The 23,150-nt window shown below is 40.8% G+C and overlaps 1 protein-coding gene across 1 annotated transcript; it reads left to right on the plus strand.

Moving 5' to 3' along the window:
- Positions 1-3,375: 3,375 nt before the first annotated feature.
- Positions 3,376-10,450, plus strand: RPS7 (ribosomal protein S7). The gene is made up of 7 exons (NM_001285787.1): positions 3,376-3,384; positions 3,977-4,058; positions 4,482-4,553; positions 6,027-6,170; positions 7,813-7,877; positions 9,610-9,760; positions 10,335-10,450. The coding sequence occupies exons 2-7, from the start codon at positions 3,984-3,986 to the stop codon at positions 10,410-10,412; spliced, it is 585 nt and encodes a 194-aa protein (NP_001272716.1). The 5' UTR covers positions 3,376-3,384; positions 3,977-3,983; the 3' UTR covers positions 10,413-10,450.
- Positions 10,451-23,150: the final 12,700 nt, after the last annotated feature.

Genomic DNA, 23,150 nt, shown 5'->3' on the forward strand with positions numbered 1-23,150 from the left:
AAAAAGAATAAATACATGTATACAAAAATACACACACCGCTAAGTAGGAGTGTATCTGTATGACACTTTTACTGAAACTCACTGTAAATGACAGTTGGCTTGTCCCACGTTAATACATAAATTGTATATATTAATTACACATTTTAATGTTATTTGATAAATATTTTAGCTTGAAACATACTTAAATTTTAAAAAATATATATATTTCACTACAGAAGCTGTTAAAGCAAATTTGATGTGATTTGAATCAAGGAAGCATTTTCTATTTTAAACTAAGCTTTTAGGTAGGTAGGTGATTGAGTAATCAATTCATCTAGTATACCTTACAAGAATAAGTTATATGCCATATCATTACCTTCATTAAAAAATAAAAAAGGAAGAAATTGAGGTATTGCTTTTATTACATTTCTGAACTGAGAGCTTGCAGAAAAAGAACCTGCCCATGCTTTCATGTAAAACTATGTCAATGCAGCTGAGAAGCAGTAATCTCCCAGCATCACAACTTCAGGGACCCCTAGAGAAACAGTTTACCAATGAGCACTGAAAATTTGGCATGGTTACACAAGCCTTTCAGTAAAGTGAAGTAGTAATATATTCAGTTTTGTTTCTGATTTTAGAGTTTGCTATGACCTTGAGCAATCTTGCCTCCTATCTCTGTTTCTTGTTTAATATATTCAATCATTTTTTGGATAGCATCGTAAGACCCCGTCCTCTTACTTTTTGAATCCTTTTGTAATACACCTAATTCATTCTTTCCACTTCTTCTCCCTGCTCATTCTGAGTCTGCATGACATGGAAACCACATTAATTAGTGAGTAGGCAGAAACAACTCTATGCCTCTTGTTCTCTCATTTCTCACGTGTAGCATCCTGGTCTGTTTAGTAGCTCTAACGTGATGGAAACAGGAAGATGTAGAAAGTCACCTTGCTGCTTTATTTCTTCATTAGCACTTTGAATAGTCCAGTACTATTCCACCTGCACACTATCTACTCTTGTAAAGGACTTCTCAGTATAATCTGAATGTGGACTGCTGGAATGCTGAGACAATCACTTGTTATCTTTCTTTTTCTACTCTTCAATCAGATCCTCGTCATTGCTGTTTAGATAATTTCACATCTCTACAAATACTAATCCTGAACATGAGTATGAGTTGGGCAGTTTTTCCCATTCTGTGAATTCATGCAAGGAATAAAGAATGCAAGGAAAAATAGTAGCTGAGCAATCTGATTTTCTGACTATTGTAAGTTTAGTAAAAAAGCTTACTAATGTTAGAAAACAGATAGGCTGTCTTCTGCAGATGCTTTGGATGATTAGAGTGGGGGGATTCTTGGTAATGTTTTGTTTATAACAGGAGCTCATCACTCCACTACCAGAATTTACTTAAGTAATAGATGATATAGTGATAGTGAATGTGGTATTACAAGTTAAAATTGTCTGTTGTTAGGATTATTCATGGAATCTGAACATTGAACCAGTGCTCTGACCCACACTCCTGTGAGTCGCACACCTACCTCAGTGTGGGACTTTCCCTTAGTAATGAACCTGTCTAAATTTGCCAACAGGAGTTGGTACAGAACTCAGGTCCCTTAATGCAAGGTCTCAACTTCATTTTAGGTGCACAGCCAGGCACTTTCACATGAATCACCATGGAAGTCAAGAGCAGACTGCAGTTTGTGTGAGACAGATCTTTCTCAAGCAGATGTTGCAGGACTGTGCTAAGAGATAACTCTGGATCAGATGTCCTGTCCTTTTAGGGGGCTTCAACTTGCCAGACATTAACTGAGAATAGCACACAGCTCAGACAACCAGGTCCAGGAGATTCCTAAAACTTCCTGATACAGGTAAAAAGGCAGCCAACTAGGAAAGGCGCACTCCTAGATTTGTTGCTTGTAAGCAGAGAAGGTGTTGTGGATGAAGTGGTGACTGGTGGCTTTATTTCATGGCCGTATTGACCATGAAGTAGTCCAGCCTAAAATCTATGGTGATAAGTGGAAAACTGTCACCACAACTTCAACCCTGCACTTGGGGAAAGCAGACTTTAGGCTGCTCAGGGAACTAGTTAGCAAGGTCCCAAGGGAAACTGCTTTTGAAGGCATAGGGGTTCAGGAGTGCTGGTTATTTTTTAAGTAATACCTGTTAAAAGCATGAGAGCAGGCAATTTCAAAATATCAGAACTCATACAGGTGGGCCAAAAGGCTGGCTTGGCTGAGCAGGAATCTTGTTCTGGAGTTTAGGTGGGAAAAGAATGTGTATGGCCACAGGAAGCAAAGTCAGGTGACATGGGAAGACCACAGAGGTGTCTTTTGCTGTTGCGGGGAGAAAAGCCAGCTGATACCACAGGAAGGTCAAGCTGGGTGTTAGGAAAGGGTTCATCACCAGAGAGGATGATGTACATGGAACAAGCTCCCCAGGGCAGTGGGCACAGCCCCAAGCCTGTTTAAGGAGCATTTAGGCACCGCTTTCAGACACAGGGTTAGAATTTTTGGTGGTCCTTTGTGGAGCCAGGAGGTAGATTCAGTGATGCTTGTGAGTCCCTCTGAACTCAGGGTATTCTGCCATTCTGTTTTTAGCAACCTGTAACTGAAATGTAGTAATGCTGCCTTTGTGTTAATATGATATATAAAAGTGCTTTCAGGGATGAGAGAATACAGAGCCCAGGACTCATGTCCTGAGCTAGCACTTGAACACAGCAGACAACTCACACATTATTCCCATGCTTGGATATATCCTATACCCAAGCACAGAGACCCAGCAAGGATATCCTCTCGGCTGAGGGCTGAACATCACTTAGGTTGTGGATGTCCCGTCCCTGGAGGTGTTCAAGGCCAGCCTGGATGGGGCCATGAGCAGCCTGGTCTAGTATTAAATGTGGAGGTTGGTGGCTCTGCCACCTGCAGGGGGGTTGGAGATTCATGATCCTTGAGGTCCATTCCAACCCTGGCCATTCTGTGATTCTGTGATCATGGGTGAAGGGGCAAAGACAGAGCGGAAGAAGCTTTCCTTCCTCTTCTTCCGCGCTTTCAACATGGAGAAACCCCATGAGACAAGCGGGAAAGACCAGCCTCCTATGCAGCCACCGCAGGGCGCAGGTCCCCAAGCTGCCTCCACCCCTGCGCACGCGCGGTACCAACGCTCCTTCCCCTCCTCGCTGTCCAGCGGCTGGTGATGAGCTCATCCGTGAGCGCCGTGCCAGTACTTGGAGAGTCCTCTGCGGCGTCATGGTGCCGGAAACCACTCAGAATCCGCAACGCGCGAAACGATCCGCTCTGCCCTACTTCCTGCTTCGGCTTCAGCCGTCGGTGGGTGGGGCGAACGCTTTCCCGGGCCGCGATCTGAGGCGCTCTCGCGAGAGCTCTCCCTCTTCCTAGGCCGGCGCTGAGCGAGGTAGGTGCTCGGGCCTCTCTCGGGCCTGGGTGCCGGCGGTTCTTTTTACCCTCTCACCGCGGCAATACGGCGCCGGCTTCCGAGTGGCGCGTCGAGGGGCCCTGTCGGAGGAGGATGTTTCCGATTACCGCCTGCTTGAGGCCCGATGGTCGCGGGGCTCCCGGATCTGGGGGAAGGGAACTGGCGGGGTTCTCCGCCTCCCTCCCCTGGTCGCGCCCTGAAGGAGGCCGCAGCGGCGGAGCGGCAGGCCGCAGGGCTGGAGCAGGGCGCTGGGTCGAGGTGCGGACTCTCGGTGCCGGGAAGGACGCCTTGCTCGGCGGCACGTGGGCTCCGTGAGCGACCGGCCCGCTGCTGGGACCTTGCTGGAGCGTAAAGCACACGCGGGGTGCTGCGGTGGGCCGGCCCCTTCTTTCCTGTCCGGTTCTGGCCTTGCAGCGGTCAGCTTACCCTGGAGTGTTGTGCGGGATTTGCGTGGTCCCTGAGGTTGTCCTTGGTTTCATTTTAAAACGTGTGACTGAAATCCAGTACGTTACTTTACTTGTAGCAGAGCATACGTTCCCAGTGGCAACTGAGACGTTCTTTTGCATTGCAGAAAGGCCATGTTCAGCTCAAGTGCAAAGATTGTGAAGCCTAATGGTGAAAAGCCAGATGAGTTCGAGTCTGGTATATCCCAGGTACGTGCATTTTCCTTCTGTTGTTCAGTAACCCAGTGCAGGTTGTTGAGTTGGTGCTTTGACAGCTCTCTAAAGCTTAAACTTCAATGCTGATGCTGTCTAAACACATTTCTTCTCTTACCACCCTGACTGGTAGTCTGCCTTCTGTTCTTGGAACCATGGGATATTGTAGAACGGCTTGGGTTGAAGGAGACCTTAAAGCCCATCCAGTTTCACTCCCCTGCCATTGGCAGGATTGCCATCACTAGATAATGTTTCCCACCAGTTGAGTTTTTTTGCATTTGTCAGAGTGGCCTGTAGTGAAAGAATATTTGATTTAGAAAATATATATAGTTCCTCTGTGTCACTGTGGACACACTTTATTGTCAAGGATTATTTATGAACTGAACTGATGGGATTTTTCTGCAACTTTGTATTTTCTAGGCTCTCCTGGAGTTGGAGATGAACTCTGACTTAAAGGCTCAGCTGCGGGAGTTGAACATCACAGCAGCTAAGGTAGGCCAGGTGTTCTTGGCAAAGAATTGCTTAATGGCTTGCTCTCTGTGTTAATTTTTGCAGATGTTATCATACTTGTTGAATGGTGCTTTTTGTTGTACATGGCCTATGGTTGTTCTACTATGTGCTGTTGTAGTATATCTTCTCGTATTTGCTATTACAGAGGATCTTGTAATAGTTTCTTGTTTGGGAGTTGGTTTGAGAAGTCACTAGAACTTGAATGATGGTTTGATGTTTTAAGTAAGCATATTTAGACTAAGTAATTTTATGTTGTATCTCTGCAACCTGGACTTGAGATCTAAACTGGCTTTTTTGTGTGGATATCTGCTTAGTAGGTATGTTTGACATATCTCATGTTGGTTGGGAGCATAAACAGTAACAATTCTGGTAAATGCTGCTTTAGACAGCAAACAATAGATCAGAGGTGGGTCAGTAGAGTAGACTGACTTGATGATGTGGGTTGGTTTTGTTTAAGGTTTAGTTTGTAGAGCCAACTCAATCCTTAGAGTAGGAAGAAAATCTATAGAATTTGTCAGGCAAGAAGACTGGATGGGACTTCTGAAGCTGATTGCTATAGTCAGGTAGGCTGCTTTTTTGTTCTTGCCCAAGCCCACTGATATATGTAGGTACAAAAGCAGGAAGATCACAGAGTTGAGAGGGTGTGAGAATGCAGGGGTCAGCTTGGTATGAGTTCACTTCCTTGAAGGGGCCTTCAGAAGAATTATTCTGCTGCTGAAGTACAGTGGTCCATACTGTCTGTAGTGAGTTTTTAAACAGTGTTTTAATTTACCGAGGTTATTCTAACTGCACGGTCTTACTTATGGAGATACTTTGTGGGCATCTGAATTAGCTTATGTGGGAGCATAGCTGGTGAAACACAACTCAGCTTTCTACTCTGTTGGAGAAGGAGTGTATCCCTGTAGTTAGGTTCATGCCTTGTAAACTTCTACAATTTCCTTACCTTTTGGACAACTGCTGAAGGGAAAAAAAAAACACAAGAATAATCTGTGTAGGTATGATGCAAGCCTGTTTATTGGAGGTGAAGAGGAAGTATTTTGAGTAGTGATGCAGGCCTTGGCAAATAGTGGATAGAAGGTGACTGCCATGAAGTAGTTACTCAAAACCCAATAGTTATTCCTGTAATCTTTGCCTGCATTAGAAGCAAATCTTGAAACTTGGTATCAGCATGTGAGTAACATTTCAGATGTGATGGTAAGCATTCAATATGGGTAGGATTCTCACTCGTGAGTCTCATCTTGTTTTGCTGTAATGCATATTCTTTCAAGTGTTCTGACAGAGGTTTTCTCTATTTAATTCTTGCTCTTAAATGTATTAAAATAGGTATCTCCTGGTGCTCTTTTCTTAGAAAGTTGTAAACAAGGTTATCAAACATCTGCGTTCAGGATATTCATAATCAAAGTGAATGTTTCTTCTCAATCCCTAGATGATGTTTAGTTTCTACTTCTGTTTCAGGAAATTGAAGTAGGTGGTGGCAGGAAAGCCATCATTATCTTCGTACCAGTTCCTCAGCTGAAATCTTTCCAGAAGATTCAGGTGCGGCTAGTTCGAGAGCTGGAGAAGAAATTCAGTGGAAAGCATGTGGTGTTCATTGCTCAGGTAAAAACACTTGAAAGTCATGGGAGTGTTAATTTGGAGGGGTCGCTAAAGGTGATGTAGTCCAGTCTCCTACACGAAGCAGGATTGTTATCAGTGTTAGGTCAGGTCAGCCATGGTTTTGTCTAGCAGAGACTTGAAAATATCCAGAGACTGAGATTCCACAGTGTCTCTTTATAATCTCTTGTAATGTTCCACTAACCTGCTTGTTTTGTCCATTCAAGATAACAGCAATACAATGTGTATTTTTTGTACCAGCAGGAAATGTAGTGTAGTTCCTCTGTGAATGTAAACTGAAATGATTACTGCTAACAGCCAAGGCTATGTAAACTTTTTTTTTATGAAATGCAAAGTTTTCTTTGAGGAAAATGACCTAACTTCCTTGTTCTGGCCTCTTCTACTTCTTTAGAAGTTTGAGAAGCAAAGCTTGAAAATAGAGCTAATACTAAGAGTAACCTTACTACATAATCTAAGCACTTAACATTCAAGTTGATGGGAGAGAAAGAAGATGTGGATCAAGTGACTTAATCACAGTTCTGAATTTATGGAAGAAGCTATGCTACAAAAGGTTATGGATGGATCTGTGGGGAGTACTAGGGGGAAAACAGACTTAGAAACCTGTCTGCAGGGTGGGCAATTAACTACTTTTTAGGCTTTACCTCTTCAGCAAAAATTCCTTGTAATGTAACTTTAAGACAGCCAGACTACTTTACCCAGAATCTTTGTTTGCAAGAGGACTTTTTCTGCTGGAGTGCTTCTGGCTCACTGTCATCATAGCAATCCATATTTTAAAAGGCAGTGTGCAATTCTGCTGAAAGGGAAATGTTTTTGAACATGACACAACAGTATGGATGATAGTACCACCCCATAAATACAGTCATGAAGAAGCTGTACTGTGTTGGTGGAAAATACTGCAAGTGTCTTCAAGTGCATCTGAAACTCAGGGTTTTAAAATATCTACTCTTGAAGATAGGGAAGTAGAAAATAACTTTTACTAACCTAAGCTGTTATAAATATCTGTAGGTTCTGCTCTTAGATCAGAATACTTTTAAGTCAGGGGACTGTATAAAATATCTCATAATTCATACCGGTGCTTCTGTCTAAGATGTCTTCTATGTGGGATTTAGGTAGCATTTAGTTTGAAGCAGGAGGAGTAACCTCAATCCAGGAGAAACCTTGGTTTCTATTCTCTGAGTAAAAAATAGAATCACAGAATCATAGGGGTTAGAAGTGATTTCTAGAAATCATCTAGTCCAGTCCCCCAGCTGAAGCAGGTGCCCTAGTATAGGGTGCAGCATGTTTAGATTACTAATGTTTTGTAATAAGCTACCCTTGCTGTATTCATGGAAGGTGGGAGTACTGAAATATGAATCTTTTATTTCAGAGCACTAAAATAATATCTCATTTATTGATGAGAAATAAAGCAATACCAATATTTCAGCAAGTAATAACAATTTCTAATGCTAGTGTAGCCTCAGGCATACCTAAGTGTCCATTTTTTTTTGGTGATTCATGCATCTGTTTCTTATATTAAAACAAATAACAAAAAAAACCAAACAACAACAACAACAAAAAAAAGAACAGCATGGTAGTGTAAATGCTATGTATTATGAATCATCCTTTTTTATTATTTCTTCTTTTACAGAGAAGGATTCTGCCCAAGCCAACGAGAAAAAGCCGCACAAAAAACAAGCAAAAACGTCCCAGGAGGTGAGTAAATTAGATTAATGCAGAATGTCAGCCTTCAGTCAGAACTTGGTAGCTCATTCAAGTAACATCCAGTTGAATTTATTCTTTCTTTTTGAGAACTGACTTCAGTAATTGGGTGGTCTCATCCTTTTTCTTACTGCTTAATAGTGCTGAAGTAGTATTTGCCACTTCACTACTAAAGGGTACAGTGAATAGACAGTCTTTGGATAGTGTATTGAAGTTTTTTTTCTAAGAAATGAATCTGTATTTCTCAATAAAGCTCTAGCCAGTTTGTAGCTAGCAGTAGTGACTTCAGAACAGTGACTTAAGTGACCTGTACAGCTGCTTCTGTTAGCACAGCATGCTGACAAGAATTTTTGATTTTTTTTTTAAATTGTATGAAGAGTTGGATTGCATGGTAGACTGTACAAAAGGCAGGGCTGTCATGCTGAAGTGATGCAGTGAGTGGGGGAGTGGCTGAAGCAGGCTATAAGTAATTATCCCTGGATGTAAGTTCAACAGCAGTAGTATAGTGATGTGTTAAATAGTGTTTCTACTTGTTTGGTCTCCATGAGGTACTGCTAGATACACAATGTTAGTGTGTCAGTGCCTTGTCTGTGCTGTTTTGTATCTTACTTTGCCAGCATGTAGCTCAAGTAACATGATCCTGTAACTTCTTTCAGTCTTCTTTCAGTGTCAGGTGTTATGCTTGTGTCCTGCCTAAATTGTGTTTTGAGATTTTCAGGCAAAGATTTGAAAGTTGCAATTTCATATTAACTTGCCTACCTGCAGTCCTGCCCTTGCAAGACTTTGCCTCTGTTACAACTTGTGTTGCACCGTTGCTAGAGAAGTTCTGTCTATGTACCCAGTCAGCATACTGCTGTACTTAGCAAGAGGGAAAGAGTGTGCAGAGACTGTCCTTTTGTAGCCTGATGCTACATCAGACTAATAGGATAGTGAAACTATGATATGTGTATTACAAATTACAGAAACTTGATGGATGTACGTCTTCTCATATCTATGCTAATTTTTGGAAGCTTGAAATGCAGTTGCAGACATAAGTCTTTGCTATTAGCAATATTGCCTTGAAACCACAGATAGGAAAGCTTGTAATTTTGAGTCAACTACTCATAAATAAAATGACCTGGATATTTTTTTCTAATTTTGGCTCACTTTCAGACAGTTCAAGGGCAAGAACACAAATGTAGTCCATATTTTCTGAGCAAGGGCTAAGCTTGCCAACTAGACTTTTCCTGTAATACTGTGTAGACCACTTGGCTTTAGGAGTACGGAGGAAGCAGTGTTTTCAAAACTGTCTCTCCTATGAATGTGTTCTGTGGAGTTTATATACATGCACACTTAAACTCTTCTGGTGATTGGCAAAATTGCAGATGGGACAACTTAGTTCTGAAGTACAGAAAATATTCCTTAAACGTGTAGTTAGACTGCTTCAGTGTTGTTACAGAGCAGTATACGATCTCATAGGTCAAAAACCTGTACACTTATTTTTTCCTCATGCTCTTGTTAAGATTTACACAGCCTGCAGAAGTTTAGCTTTATTTTTTCCTGTGACCTGTGAAGAGATGGAATTGTCACCACTGCGGTATTTACCAAAGAAACAAAAAAAGCACTTCACTGAATTTTCAGTGGAGTCACAGTAGGGAAGGTTGAAGCCTTGGCTGACTAGAAAACTTAGCAGAGAAGATAATTAGGCCAAAGGACATATTTTAATGATATAAATGTGGCATTTCAGCCGTACGCTTACAGCAGTGCACGACGCCATTCTTGAAGATCTGGTCTTCCCAAGTGAAATTGTGGGCAAGAGAATCCGCGTAAAACTGGATGGCAGCAGACTCATAAAAGTCCATTTGGACAAAGCACAACAGAATAATGTTGAACACAAGGTAAACAAATTTACATTGCTACGCAGGATGGGGTGGCATTCTGATTTGGCTCACTCAAAGCAAAAGGCTGCTTTAGGGCTAGTGGCAGTAGAGATGTCCTTGTTTGGCACTAAAATAAGATGCTACGGATTTGGCAAGACAGTTTTCAACTGAAGGTCTAGCTCAGCTTGCCAAAACCTGATTGCAAATTAACTATATTGGTTTCCTCACGTGGGGACTTGTTTTAGTGGAGAATCCAATTTTGATCTTTAACAGATTTGTACAACCTGATGCTCCCAGTCACTTTGCCTTTTTTATTTTATTATTTTTTGTTTTTGTGGGAACACGTTTAGGGTAACTTAACTGTATGGATCTCCATTGCTTCCAAATCAAAGAGATTAGAAATATTTTTAGAGAATTTTGTCTTCTGTGTAAATGCTCAGTAAGTTTGATCTGAAAATAGAAATAGAAAATAATCAGGCTGTGAATTCACTTCATAGTGATGGTACAGTGGGGAAAAAATATATCTAAACTGTTAACATTGATTTTTATCTTTTTATACAGTGTATATAAATAAGATTGTCTGTCTTCACAGGTGGAAACATTTTCTGGTGTCTACAAGAAGCTCACAGGCAAAGATGTGGTGTTTGAGTTTCCAGAATTCCAGCTGTAAAGTACAAAAGATGGCTGAATAAACAACTGTTCATATAACAGAGTAATCTCATTTAAAGTTCCAGTTCCATGAACTAGGTGGGAATTAACTGGTTCATGGGACTTCTCTACTTTCTGAATGAGTGGCATTTGTGTACCAAAGTACTAAGTTGCCAGTGTTTTCCCATGGCCTTCTTAGGTTATTCTTGACACTGTTAAAGCACTGCTGTGGAGGAAAGAGTCTAGTCTGTGCAGAGAATCAGTTTAGAAAAACATAATGAAAGATGTTGATACTCGCTTTTTTGGAGAGAATGTGAAGACTTACCTTAGAGTAGTTGTACTCCTGAATTTTCTATGTAAGTCTGTCAGTTGGAGACTCATGTTCCTGATATTAGTGGTGTTCTACAAAGCAGGTGTTGACCTTTGAAACATAAATCAATGATATACCTGAAAAAGGAGTCTGGTATTTTGGGAAATGTTTGGGAAGACAGAGACTGAATTCGAACTTCCATGCTTATTAAGTGACAGAACAATGTTACTGCTCTTATCCAAAAAGCAATTCTTGAGGCTTCCTATTCCCAAAAGAATAAAATGGGAAGACGTTTTCATTTCTAAGGGATTAACCATCTTTCTGGATGCACATTATAGTTCTATAGTAATTGATCTTGCTCTCAGAAGTCATGGATTTTTGTTTCCATGTATTAGCAAGTATGTATATTAGTATCGGAGTAACTTAGGTAGCCAGGCCATCTCTAATAAAGCAGGAATAGATGGGCCATGGTGAAGAAATGACTTCTGGAATGGTATCTCTTTAAGGTATTCTACCATAATTGCAGATATCTTTGGCCATATGGGGAGGAGAGGTGGGGGAGGACTAGCTGTATAATAGCAGCTGTGACAGTGCTCCAAAAGCCATGCAGAGTTGACATCTGTACCTATGTCTGGAAACACCTGCAGCACCATTTTTTGCAGCTCATGGCAGAATGACTCTTTGGACTTGTGTGTAAATGTTCCAAGCAATTTAGTCCTTAACCTTGCTGAACTGACTATTCTGCTACTTAGGAGTAGCATATAATAGTATATATATATATATATATAGCATATAAAAGTAGTAGTATATAATAATATAATAAACAGCACCTCATTACAGAGATGGCCTAGTCGATGGAGAGGTAAATAGGTAAGGGACCATATACCAGAAGCTCCTAATAGCTTGTATCTTTCCCTTAGAGAGTAAATTGAAGCAAGTGCCATTTACTGTGAATATTTGTACCTTTACTTCCTTTTCTCATTTACTGTGGTTTTGTTGGCTTCCTACCTCATAGCTCTTCTCAAGAATGAAGCTGTTTGAGTTGTGCTGTCGTTTCTGTTTAGTAGCGTAGGGCAGATAGTAGTAGGTGGCTGTTTTTGATGCAGACAATACAAAGAGGATGAAGCAAATATATATTCCCTGTTGTAATTAGTAGCTAGTTTTGAGCTACTTACTGAGAAGGCTTGATTTTTGTACAAAATAGGCTGTAATTTGAAGAAATCTACTTATTTTAAGGCCTTTTGCGCTCTCCTTCTGTCTCTGGAGTATGCTCTTGAATTCTGTCTGCTTGGGTGGAGTAATTCCAGAAGATTGTATGGCAAAAGGTATGATAGAATTCAGATTTTTTTATCAGTAAAATGGGCACTAGTCAGGTTGATGATGTGGGGTTTGGTGAAGAAATCTCTCAAGTCAGACATGTTACTAAACTTGCTTCTGCAACAGACAGAGATGATATCATGCACAAATAGTTACTTGCTAGCATGGGTTGGAAGAAGCAGTTAAGGGACTGTATGGAGACTTAGCAGATGTTATCTACATTTAGGTAGAAGTTGGTGAGCCTACTGGGGCTTTGTAACATCTGCAAGTAGAGGTAGTTCTCAGACAGCAATCTTAGGTAGGCAGTATTTCTTTTTCCACGATGAAACAGGCTTGCTCTCTTAGTAATGAAAATGTCAGTAGCAGTTCTAGTTTTGAAGCTCTGGGGGGCTTGGTGTGGAAATCAAGTAAACTGAACACGAAGATTGCAAATGTTTGCAGGCATTGCCAGCTGGATGTGCAATTTCTTTCTTGGCTGTCATTGTAAGCCCTTTGAACTACATGAAATGCAGAGGCCCGTGATGGTCCTGTAAGCAAATTGTTTGAAATGGTAACACATAAAACGATGTTTTTTACATAAACTAAGCTACAAGTAAAGGTGAATTTTTGTAGCATAAAAATACCAGGCTGCATGCTCAGCGAAAGACTTTTGTCCTAGTTTACCTTCATTCATAGACTCCCTTGTGTCTTAGTGTCAGTGATACAGTCAGACAACTCCCTTTCTCCCTTGACAAGTGCATCAAATGAATGCCTGCAATCTGGAAAGTCAGTAGATGCCATCTGGTCAAGTGCTAATGAGGCTGATGGAATACTGATGTCAAATGTTACCTTAACCTAAAGGAGCCTCCAAATGAGATGATGCTAGACTTTCCCTGTACCTTTCATGTGCTGTAACATTTGAACTCTGAAAGCATGATTCCTCAGGAGTTTATTATTGATCTTTGTGGAAAAAGTGATGAGGCATTCTTTATGAAGGCCTGTGCAGCAATTGTATGTGGACAGTGTCAATATGGAGAGAGAGAGATTGCATACTAATAAGTATAGAAAAACAGATTCTTGCCTAGAGTAGCCCAATGAAGCAAAATGAGAAACAAAGACATTATGCTGTTAGGTGCTCCTAAGACTTGAACCTGATAAGACTTTCCATTTGAATTTCGCTGATGTCCTCAAATATTTTTCTGTGATGAAAGTTGCTCCTGGTTGATGTTCATTGGAATAGGTGTATAGATGTATTACTGGTCTAGTGTGGACAATGCTTGAAGAGCTTAATTTGTGTTTTATTGATGTGTTACTTTAATGCATGATAGCACATCTCATAAGCCCCTCTTGAATGTAAGTGGGGGTATCTGACAAGTGGGACACCTACAGCTCAGTCAGGTGCTCAGACCCCCATTCAACCTGACCTTAGGTGTCTCCAGACATGGGGTATCCACCATTGCTGTGGGCAACCTGTTCCAGTGCCTCACTGCCCTTGTTTAAAACAAAACAAAACAAACAAACAACAAAAAAAAAAAAAAAAAAAAAACACAAAAAAAACTTCTTCCTTATATCCAATCTAAATCTCCCTCCTTCAGTTTGAAAGCATTTCCCCTTGTTCTGCCTCAGCAGACCCTGATAAGAGTCCATCCTCTTCTTTCTTACAGTCCCCCCTTAGATACTGAAAGGTCTCTCTCAGGTCACCTCAAAGCCTTCTCTTCTCCAGGCTGAACAACCCCAGCTCTCTCAGCCTTCAAACAGTGTTAAAAGAAATACTGTTACTCTTGTATTATGAACTTAAAGAATCTTTTTCTGTGCCTGCACATTTCCTAAAACTTGTAAGCAGGAAGCTTTGTCTAATTTTGAGTTGCATCTAAAAGCCAGAGCGATACCAAAAAAAAACAAAAAAAACACCCTAGACTGTCTTTGATCTTCTGTGATATGGGCTTTCTAGTTTCTATAGGTGTATCAGAATGATAAGAAAAAAAAAAACTTTTGTAATGGAAAGTCATACAGTTGCAGAAAAGGGAGCATTATGGCTAGACTAGGGGAGTGTGAGTCTCTTTCCACTATACAAGCTTGACTGCAGCATCGATCAGTGCAAATCTTTTTGTAAGTGGTTTTGCTATGCTTCTTATTGCTGGCCTTGAGTGTGCGTGCAAAAAGACACATTCACTGAGAATGAATGTTCCCTACAGAAAATTGCATGTACTTGATCAAGAGGAGAAAGTCTTTGGCTTTGTTGCAGAATGCAAGCTCAGATACTGCATCTTCCAGACATCAATTTCTTCTATTCCTTCTTTCTGTTTTTCAGGAAAATCATTCTTAAGCTTACTACAGTGCTGCTGCTGCTAGGTGTTGTTAAATAGTTAATAGCTAATGGGCCACATAATGTTATGCTTGGATTTTTGTGTTGACATACAATCATAGAATTTAGTTGAAAGTGACCTTTAAAGTCCATCTAGTGCAACCCCCCTGCAATGAACAGGGATACTATGGCTAGATCCAGTTGCTCAGAGCCATGTCCAGCCTGACTTTGAATGTCTTCGGGAATGGGACATCCACCACCTCTCAGAGAATCTGTTCCAGTGCTTCACTACACTTACTGTAAAAAAACAAACAAACAAAAAAACCAACAACAAAAAATACACAGTCTGTGAGGTATTCCATGTCTTGGATCATTTTTGTGCCCCTCTTCTGGATGCTATGCAACAGATCCACGTTTCTCCTGTATTGATGATTCCACGTCTGGACATAATACTCCAGGTGAGGTCTCACCAGCACAGAGAGGCAGGATCACATTCCTCAACCTGCTGATCACACTTCTTTTGATGCAGCCCAGGATATGGTTGGCTTTCTGGTCTATGAGGGCATGTTGCTGGCTCATGTCCAGCTTGCCACCCACCAGTACCCCCAGATCCTTTTTGGGCTGTGCTCAATCCTTTTTGTCTGCAGCTTGTACTAATGGTAGAGTTGCCATGACCCAGGTGCAAGACCTTTCCGCATGGATTTGTTGAACTTCATGAGGTTCTGGGCCTGCTGCTCAAGCCTGTTTACGTCTCTGGATGGTATCCTGTCCCTTAGGCACGTTGACCACACTATATAGCTTGTATCATCTGCAGACTTACTGAGAACGTGCTTGATCTCACTATTGTTGTAACTGATGAAGATATTAAAGAACATTTGTCCAAGTACTGATCCCTGATGGATACCACTTGTCCCTGGAGACGGGTGCTGTGGGGGACCATGTTAAAGGCCTTACAGAAGTTTGGATAGATGACATCAGTGGCTCTTCCCTTGTCCACTGATGCCGTTATGCCGTTGTGGAAGGCCACTAGCTTGGTCAGGGAGAACTTGCCCTTCGTGGAGCTGTGCTTGTTGTCTTTGATCACCTTCAAGTTATGTGTCTAAGCATAATTTCCAGGAGGATCTGTTCAGTCATCTTCCCAGACACCAAGCTGAGGCTGAAAGGTAGTTCCCTGGGTAGTCCTTTCTACCATTCTTCAAATTGGGTGCAATATTGCATATTTTCTTGTCACCAGGGACTTTACCTGACTGCCATAACCTTTCAAATATTGAGTGGCTTGGCAACTACATCAGCCTGTTCCCTCTAAGATAAGTCTCACTGGGACCAGTCAATATATGGATGTTCAGATTCCTCTGGTGATCATGAGCTTGGTCTTTGCTTACATTTTTGGTTCAGATATGATCTCTTCCTGGACAGACAAAGATAAAAGTAGAACCAGGCATTGGAGAGATTCTTTCAAATTAAGAGATAGGGAATAACAAAATGCAGTCATATTGCAACTTCTGGAGTGAATGCTGCTTAGAAAGCTAGATCTTACACTGCTGTATAAAAAAAAAAGCATCCTGCATTGCTGCTTTTGTGCTGAACTTTCCCATCTGATATGCTGTACAGAAAAGACATTAAGGATGATGTTTTCTCTCCTGTTCATCAGACTACAGTGGTTGTGTCTGCCCTTTCTGGCTCCACTAATGGAACGAGGTACGTATAGATATCTTCATAGGGGCAGGACCACAGACTTTTTTTCCCCCCATTTTTACACGTAATAAAATTATTTCTTCTTAGCTAAATGATTGTTAGGTGAAGCCAAAGGAAAAGGGAAACATCACTTTGTTGTAAGGACCAAAGAAGGGAGTCCACACAGCACTCTGATGTGCAGATCTGTACCCACGGGAAATGGATCTGCTGCATTTTCTTGCCTCTTTTTGGAGTTTGCCCTGGGAGTCTTACCAAGGGCTGGTTAGCAAGGCTGCTCTTATTTTCAAGAAGTGGAACAGTATTTGTGACACAACTTGTGATGCACTTTAAATCCAGCAATTGAATTTTTGACTTTTTATTAAAGAGTTTGGGTATTGGCAATTTTCATCCTTTAAAAATCTGAACTAGAATGTCACTTGTTTTGTTTGAGCAGGAGTTGAACACCTCTAAAGATCTGCTCCATTCTCAGCTGTTCTGTGATTCTTTGACACTCTTGGATGTTTTACCAAACTGAGGAGAGAATTCTAGGTCTTTGTCTTTCCAAGACAATATTTTCAACTGGATACTGTGTTTTTCAATGAATATTATATTTAATCCTCTTACAGACAGGGATAATGCAATTTCTCTGTGGAGAGAGCAGAAGAATCTGCCTGAAGGCTCAGAGAATGTATAAATGCATTTTTCCCTGTTGTTTCAAGGAAAAAAAAAAGTGTTTTTTTTTTTTTGAACTATTTCAATCCAAATATTCTCATAGCTGTGTCAGCATGGTGTATAACCTGATTCTGAAGGCTGAGTGAATGTTTGTTTGTGGACTGAGCTGAGATAGCTGATCTAGGTTGCATGCATTTCTTATATACACAAGCCTGAGGGTTGTCCCTCCACCAGCAAGGGCGACTGAAAAACTTGTGAACCAGCTCTTGAACTGCCATAGTTTGCAGGCTGGCCTATTAATGTTTGCTCAGTTGCCAACAGCTACTGAGACCTACTGAGGCTTAATAGCTGTTGTTGGGTTGGTTAAGCTACGGAAAGGAGCAGAGCTAGATGGAGAAGATGGAAGGTGAACACTTAAGCTGCTCTGGCATAGCCTGGGAAGCAGCACCCCAATCTGCCCATAGCAGTCCAGCTCAGGTGAGATCCTAGGATGGCTGTGTAACCTCCAGTCACATCTCTGGCTGAGGGATGCTATTGTCCAGCAGTAAGAGGAACACACCTCTTTTATTCTCCTAGTTGAAACAAAACAATGCACTTATTTTCTCATTTTTTTAACAAATACGATTCTGTTACATCTACAGTGTTTGGTCTTCACTTTTGAACTCTGGGCATTTAGATTTGTTCTTCAGTTCTCTTTGCTTAGTGTTTAATTCTACCTTTTCTAACCTTCCCTGAAATGGCTCTTTCTCCCTTGAATTCTGTTTCTGGCCTCAGATATTTGCCTGTTTATATAGGGAGAGAAGATATGTATGTAAATGGCTGTTGCCTTTGCCATCGTAATATGATCTTCAAAGGCTTGGACTGCAGTCACTTGGCTGCATTCTTTACATCAAACGTTTCTCTCAGCAAGCTGCTGCCAACAGAGTGCTGCAAGGGCCCAGTCCTGGTTATTGCGTTCCGATCCTGCTCAACTAACAGTGCTTGTACACATGAAACTGCTTTCAAGTTAAAGTTGTGCAGTGCTTACGCAGTTATGTTTGTTCCATGATTTTATCATTTTTATTGATGTCATCTGGAAGTGAGCATCAGCTCTTAACATCTTGCGACTGTTTGGTGTTGTTAAAATACAGAAGCTGATAGTGATGGAGGAAAGTTAGCCAGGTTCCAGTCCAAATTTACAACAGAGTGATGTAGGAAAGGCTCTGCCCTTACTATGGCAATTCCTGAATGGGAGGCACTGCTACTTCTGCACTGCTGTGACAGCTGCAGCACTGCTGTCTTGTTTGTGCCCTTGCTGCCAGTTAAGCTACGGCCTCCATGGAGGTGGGGATGTGCTGGTCGAACAAATTTTCTCCTCCAGAAGAGCATGGGATTGCTCTGCCAGTAGCACTCTTCCCTCTTCAACAAAGTTACTCAGCTATGAGGTGGTGGAGCTTGAAATGGGAGCCCTGGTGGAAAGGAAGCTGCATACCCAGGGCTAGGAGAGGAGTGCTGGGAGGGGTCTTCTATGGGAGAGGGGAAGAAGTACATCAACTAGGGTTGCAACCTGCACCACAACCACCTGTAGCAAAATCTACAATGGGGAGGACCTGTAACTCCTTGAGAGCAAATCAGAAGGCCAAAAAACACACACACATAATGCTATCACAGCTTCCACTGGTTCCACATTTCAAAATCTTTCTGATGTTATGATTTCTATTTTGGGGAATGTATGAGATGGTTCAGCTGATTAAGAGGAAAAAGTTGTACATATGTTTAGAAGCTATAATGAAGGATTTCTGAATTTTTTTTTCCCTCCTTTTTGCACTAATACCAAGTGATACCAAAAGGTATTCTTAAAAAAAACTGTGAGTAACAGTGTTAATGTTGTAGAGTGTTGAGTGAGCTCTCAAAGTTTCATGTTTTTTACTCAACCAGTCAAGGATGCTACAGCCAACTGCAAAAATAGGGAGAGTGTCAGTAAGGAAAATATGTTAATTATCCACATAACATGATCATATTCAGTGCTGCATGCTGTGTGTTTTTACTATCAGTTGTTAGGAATTAAGCAAAGAAGGGAAAGTACTGCAAAAGCGCAGTGTGCATGCATAACTTAGAGCTGCATAGATCTAAATGGTTAAAAAGGGGTTCTCTGCTAGAGAGGAGGAGGGGAGAGTAAGAGTGCATTCCCAAAAAAGTACATTCCCAAAATAAAAAGCTTACATCATGGACCTCTTCAGCTTTCCCACACTTCTTTCCTAATTATTGTCCTGCAGGACAGCTGATCTATTTCAAACAGGAAGCTGTTTACAGATAACACTTGCAACTGTGTTGTCTGATTTGTTGAACTGTCGAAAAGCAAAAGACAACCTCTTTCAAATTAAAAACTGTCAGACTTCTGTAAACAGCAGCAATGAGGTTCATCTGTGCAGTGTCCCTGCAGGCACAGAGTGTTCTGCAGTTTTCTCAGCAACCGTAAGGTAAGTGACTTTAATACTTTCATTCTTTAGAAAAACATAAAGGAAAAAGTTTGGATGTTTGTTGGCTGGCTATCTTGTAAGCAGCAAAACATGACTGGCAATGGCCACACAACAGGGGAAGGTAAGGGAAATATCTGCTAGAACAGAGCAAGATGTTAATGTTGGACCTTTCTGTTCAGAAGTACCCATGTGAGTTAGGGCACAGAATTCCTGGTCAGTGTTTCTATTGAAAATGTAAAAAATGCCACTGCAAGAGTTAATTCCTTTTTTTGAGTAACAAAGGATGAATATTTAAATTTTTCATGTGACTGAAACTTACTGAGGTTTTTTAGAGAGTTGTTATCATTTTCTATAACAGATAATTGATAACTCAGTTTAACTTTTGGAAATACTCAGTGCTTTTCTCCTTCCTTGTAGCTGTACTTGCCAGCAGCTGGTTATTTTCCACTTTAAAAAGTGAATTTTTAATACATCTGCAAGGCAGGGAATAAAGACTGACATTGCTGAAAAGAAGCAGATGACAGTGGATTCAGTAAGGACTACACCACTGTAATTAAGTTCATACAGTTAAAACTAGATCAAGTTGGTGGCAGTGGTGTAAAAGAATCCTAAATGAAAATTAAGAATGTGCAAAGATATAAAATTTTGGTCTAAACAAGCTTGACTGTGAGAGTAAGCAGTAGTTTAGTAAACAGAGGGCCATATTCTTGCTTTTCGGTCATGTGCAAATTGGCATAAGGAGACAGAATATGTAACTTAAAGTCATAGTTAAAATGGCATTTTAAATATGGCGTAGTCCTGCATCCAGCAGGGAATTGCACAGTGTAGTTTACGGATTGTACGTCATGTTGAGAGCTGTTTTTCTGATTACTTTTGAGTGATTTTTACACTATTTCAAAAGCTCCATTTAGTCAGCTTAAGGGCTGCCGAAAACTTGAGCTAGAATCATTTTGAAGTGGAAAGGCTTTTGATGAAGCAGTTTTTTGAAGAGGAGTGTCAATTTTTCAGAGTAGTTTAGTCCTTTTGTCAAAGTATTTTGGCTGAAAACCAGAAGAGTTTAGCCAAAAATATACTCACAGTGTCTCCTGGGAGCTGTAGTGCTTTGCATTGCTTTTCACTACTGGCTGGCCTTAATGGTTGAACCATGCTTCCCATAGGCCCTGTGCACAGGGACTCGCTGCTGTGATGTCCCTTGGTGCAAGGAGCACTGTGCTGTATTTTGTCAGATGCAATGTTGTGGAAGGGGCACAGGCCGGGCTCATAGGGAATTAAAAGCAGGAGAAGCCCCCCCCAGTTACTAGTAGGTAATGGCTAGTTTAAAATTTGAATGCTTGCTTGTAGCTGTGTGTGAGCTTCATAGCATCCTATTTGCTGTGGACCTTGGAAGTGTGACCCTTCAAGAGCGTTAGATGTGTCAGTAAAAGGCTTAAAAATCTTTTGTTGTTTTTAACCACGCGAAAGCCCAAACAAGGGAGAGAACATTTAAAAGTATTTCCAAGACTTTACCAATTTTTGCACTAAAAATGTTGCACTTTACGTACTTGGAACGGAACGCTGCAATTACAGGGTATGACTGGATATTGTAAGGTAGGTAAACTGTTTAAAAAAAAAAAAAGAGGAAAACAACTTAATAGGAACCTGATGCTTTAGAAATTATTGGTCTTGTCTCTTCCATTTAGATGCCATTTCTAGCAAATTGTGGTCTGAGTGATTTGCCTTTAGGTGCATAATATGTCTATGGGCCTGCAGCTGCTTGAGTTCTTCATTGCTGGCCCAATCTCTTGTTTAGAGAAGGTTTGAGAGGATTTGCCTCATTAGTAGCATTGACAGTGTTGACTTGATCAGGTCTCATCTGGGAATTTTGGGGTGAAGAAGGGGAATAAAAGATGAAGAGTAGAAAGAATATCTGTTTCAACTCTGCCTGTTTTTGGGTGGGGACCATTAGGAATCAAGTTGTGTCCATAGTTGTGTTTAGGTTCCAGGTGCCCATCTTTCTTTGCCTGGTTTTAAGGATGGACGTGAGGAAAGTGTCAGGTTGCTTCAGGAGAGGTTTAAGTTGGACCTTAGAAAGAATTTCTTCATAAAAAGTGTGATCAAGCACTGCAAGGGGCTGTCCAGGGCAGTGGTGGAGTCCCCATCCTTGGAGACATTTGAGTTGTGTAGATGAGGCACTAAGGGATGTAGCTGAGAGACAGGACTTGGTAGGTTAGACTAATGGTTGAACTTGGTGATTTTGAAGGCCTTTTCCAATGAAGACGATTCTACGATTTTGTGACTCGATGCTATTAGTATGATACAGTAATTGTGGAATGAGCACAAATAATAAGAAATCATCCAGATAGCTCTCTCAGATTTTCAGGTTGACTTGTTCAGTGATTTTTCAGGCTAAGTTGTGGATTCCTTCAAATTCTCCTGTGATGGGAGTGGGGTATTTAGCAGATGCTGAAACTTGCTTATAAAAGTTGTGTATATAAGTGTCCTTGGCAGACCCCTTAGAGGTCTAAGAGACCTCAAATTACAAGCTGATTTCATCTCCATCTGATCTGAATGCTGGGAACATTTTGGTAGTGTCCAAATGGCAAAGGCTGATCAACAAAGCGTGACTGAAGTAGTACTTGTCTCTCTACATGATGCTTTCTTTTACAAGACAAGGGTTCGTAAGTAATTCATTTCTAAGGACATTTTATTGTATGTAAGATTTTGTCATCAGAGAAGGATTTATATGATATCACCTCTTGCTTGGGATTCAAGACAAAGGTCTTCATTATATATGCCTAAAATAAATATGTTAAATAATGTATGTATGAAATAACTGGCAATATTGGATGGCATGGTAGTTAGGACTAGTCAAAATAAATCATGGGACAAGAATGTAATAAAGACCTAGCATAGGAAGCAAAAAAAAAGTCTGATTACATAGAAGAAGAATGTCTCTCACTGAGGTCTTTCATCAGAAGGATATTAACAAGAAAGTGGATCCCCCGATAGCTGACTGGTTAGTGGAATTTTGGGCAAAAAGTGATATGGAAACATACTGGGAGCAAGAGAGATGTTGAACAAGAGAAGTGCTGTGCATCTGTGCTCTCAGCAGTATCCACAGATGCATTTGCAGTGTTTCTGTGGAGTTGTGCAATGAACTCAATTCAAAACCAATTGAGAGAAAGTAAGATGGCACTTTTAAAATTATTATTATTTTTATTATCAAGGGCAATCTTTAAAAGGACGAGGCAGATATCTTCACAGAGTATTCCCAGGTATCTTTTTGATTGATATATAGTGGAGAGGAACCTGATTTAAGTAAGTCTTTGAGACATTCTTAGGTAGAATGTGCTGATTTTCACCAGCTTCCAAATATCTCTGAGTCATGAGCATGTGTCTCCAGAATTATTCAGATTGAACTATTTAAGTTTAAAATGTGAGAGACAAATGTGGAGATAACCATATTATCTTCACAAGCTTTGGAAAGATAAGTAAATGGGTTATGTTACTGAAGTGCTCTAAAAAACATTGATTTTCATGTGTGATTTCGAGCAGACAGTGCCCACTGCTACTTCTGCAGTGCGATGAGTGCAATGGGATCTTAGACAACACTCTTTCAACGGTGTACTATAAATGCTAGAGAGGTTTAACTCTTCATTTGAAAACCTTTCAACTGAAAAGAGAACAGTTGGGCATTCCATTCCTTGCAAATCCCGAGTATCGTTTCTGGATGTCATGTGTCAAGCTTGTGCAAGGATCATCATGATGCAGTGAGTATGAATGTTATTATCTCAGCTCCAGCAGCACATGTCCATACTGTCCTATCAAGCGAATCTGTTGGCACTTGATTCTAGGGTCTGTCAGAAGCTTTCTTAATGAGTCTGGTAATAACTTTCTTTACTCTGTCTTCTAAGCAACCCTCTTTAAACGCGTTTGTCCATCTAGGCTGAGTTTACTTGTGATTGCATCAAATTGTTCCTTGATTTTAGGAACGATGATGGTAAATGTCACCATTATAGCACTGGATACATGGATATAATATGTTCATAGTTGATCCTTCATCCC

Source organism: Meleagris gallopavo, chromosome 2 (genome assembly GCF_000146605.3).
Source record: "Meleagris gallopavo isolate NT-WF06-2002-E0010 breed Aviagen turkey brand Nicholas breeding stock chromosome 2, Turkey_5.1, whole genome shotgun sequence".
Lineage (NCBI taxonomy): Eukaryota > Metazoa > Chordata > Aves > Galliformes > Phasianidae > Meleagris > Meleagris gallopavo.

Bases quoted from the DNA above. Each gene is read 5' to 3' on its own strand.
- RPS7 (NM_001285787.1), top strand. From the start codon at position 3,984: ATGTTCAGCTCAAGTGCAAAGATTGTGAAGCCTAATGGTGAAAAGCCA. The intron at 6,171-7,812 runs GTAAAAACACTT...CTTCTTTTACAG, and splicing joins ATGTGGTGTTCATTGCTCAG to AGAAGGATTCTGCCCAAGCC. The intron at 7,878-9,609 runs GTGAGTAAATTA...GTGGCATTTCAG, and splicing joins AAGCAAAAACGTCCCAGGAG to CCGTACGCTTACAGCAGTGC.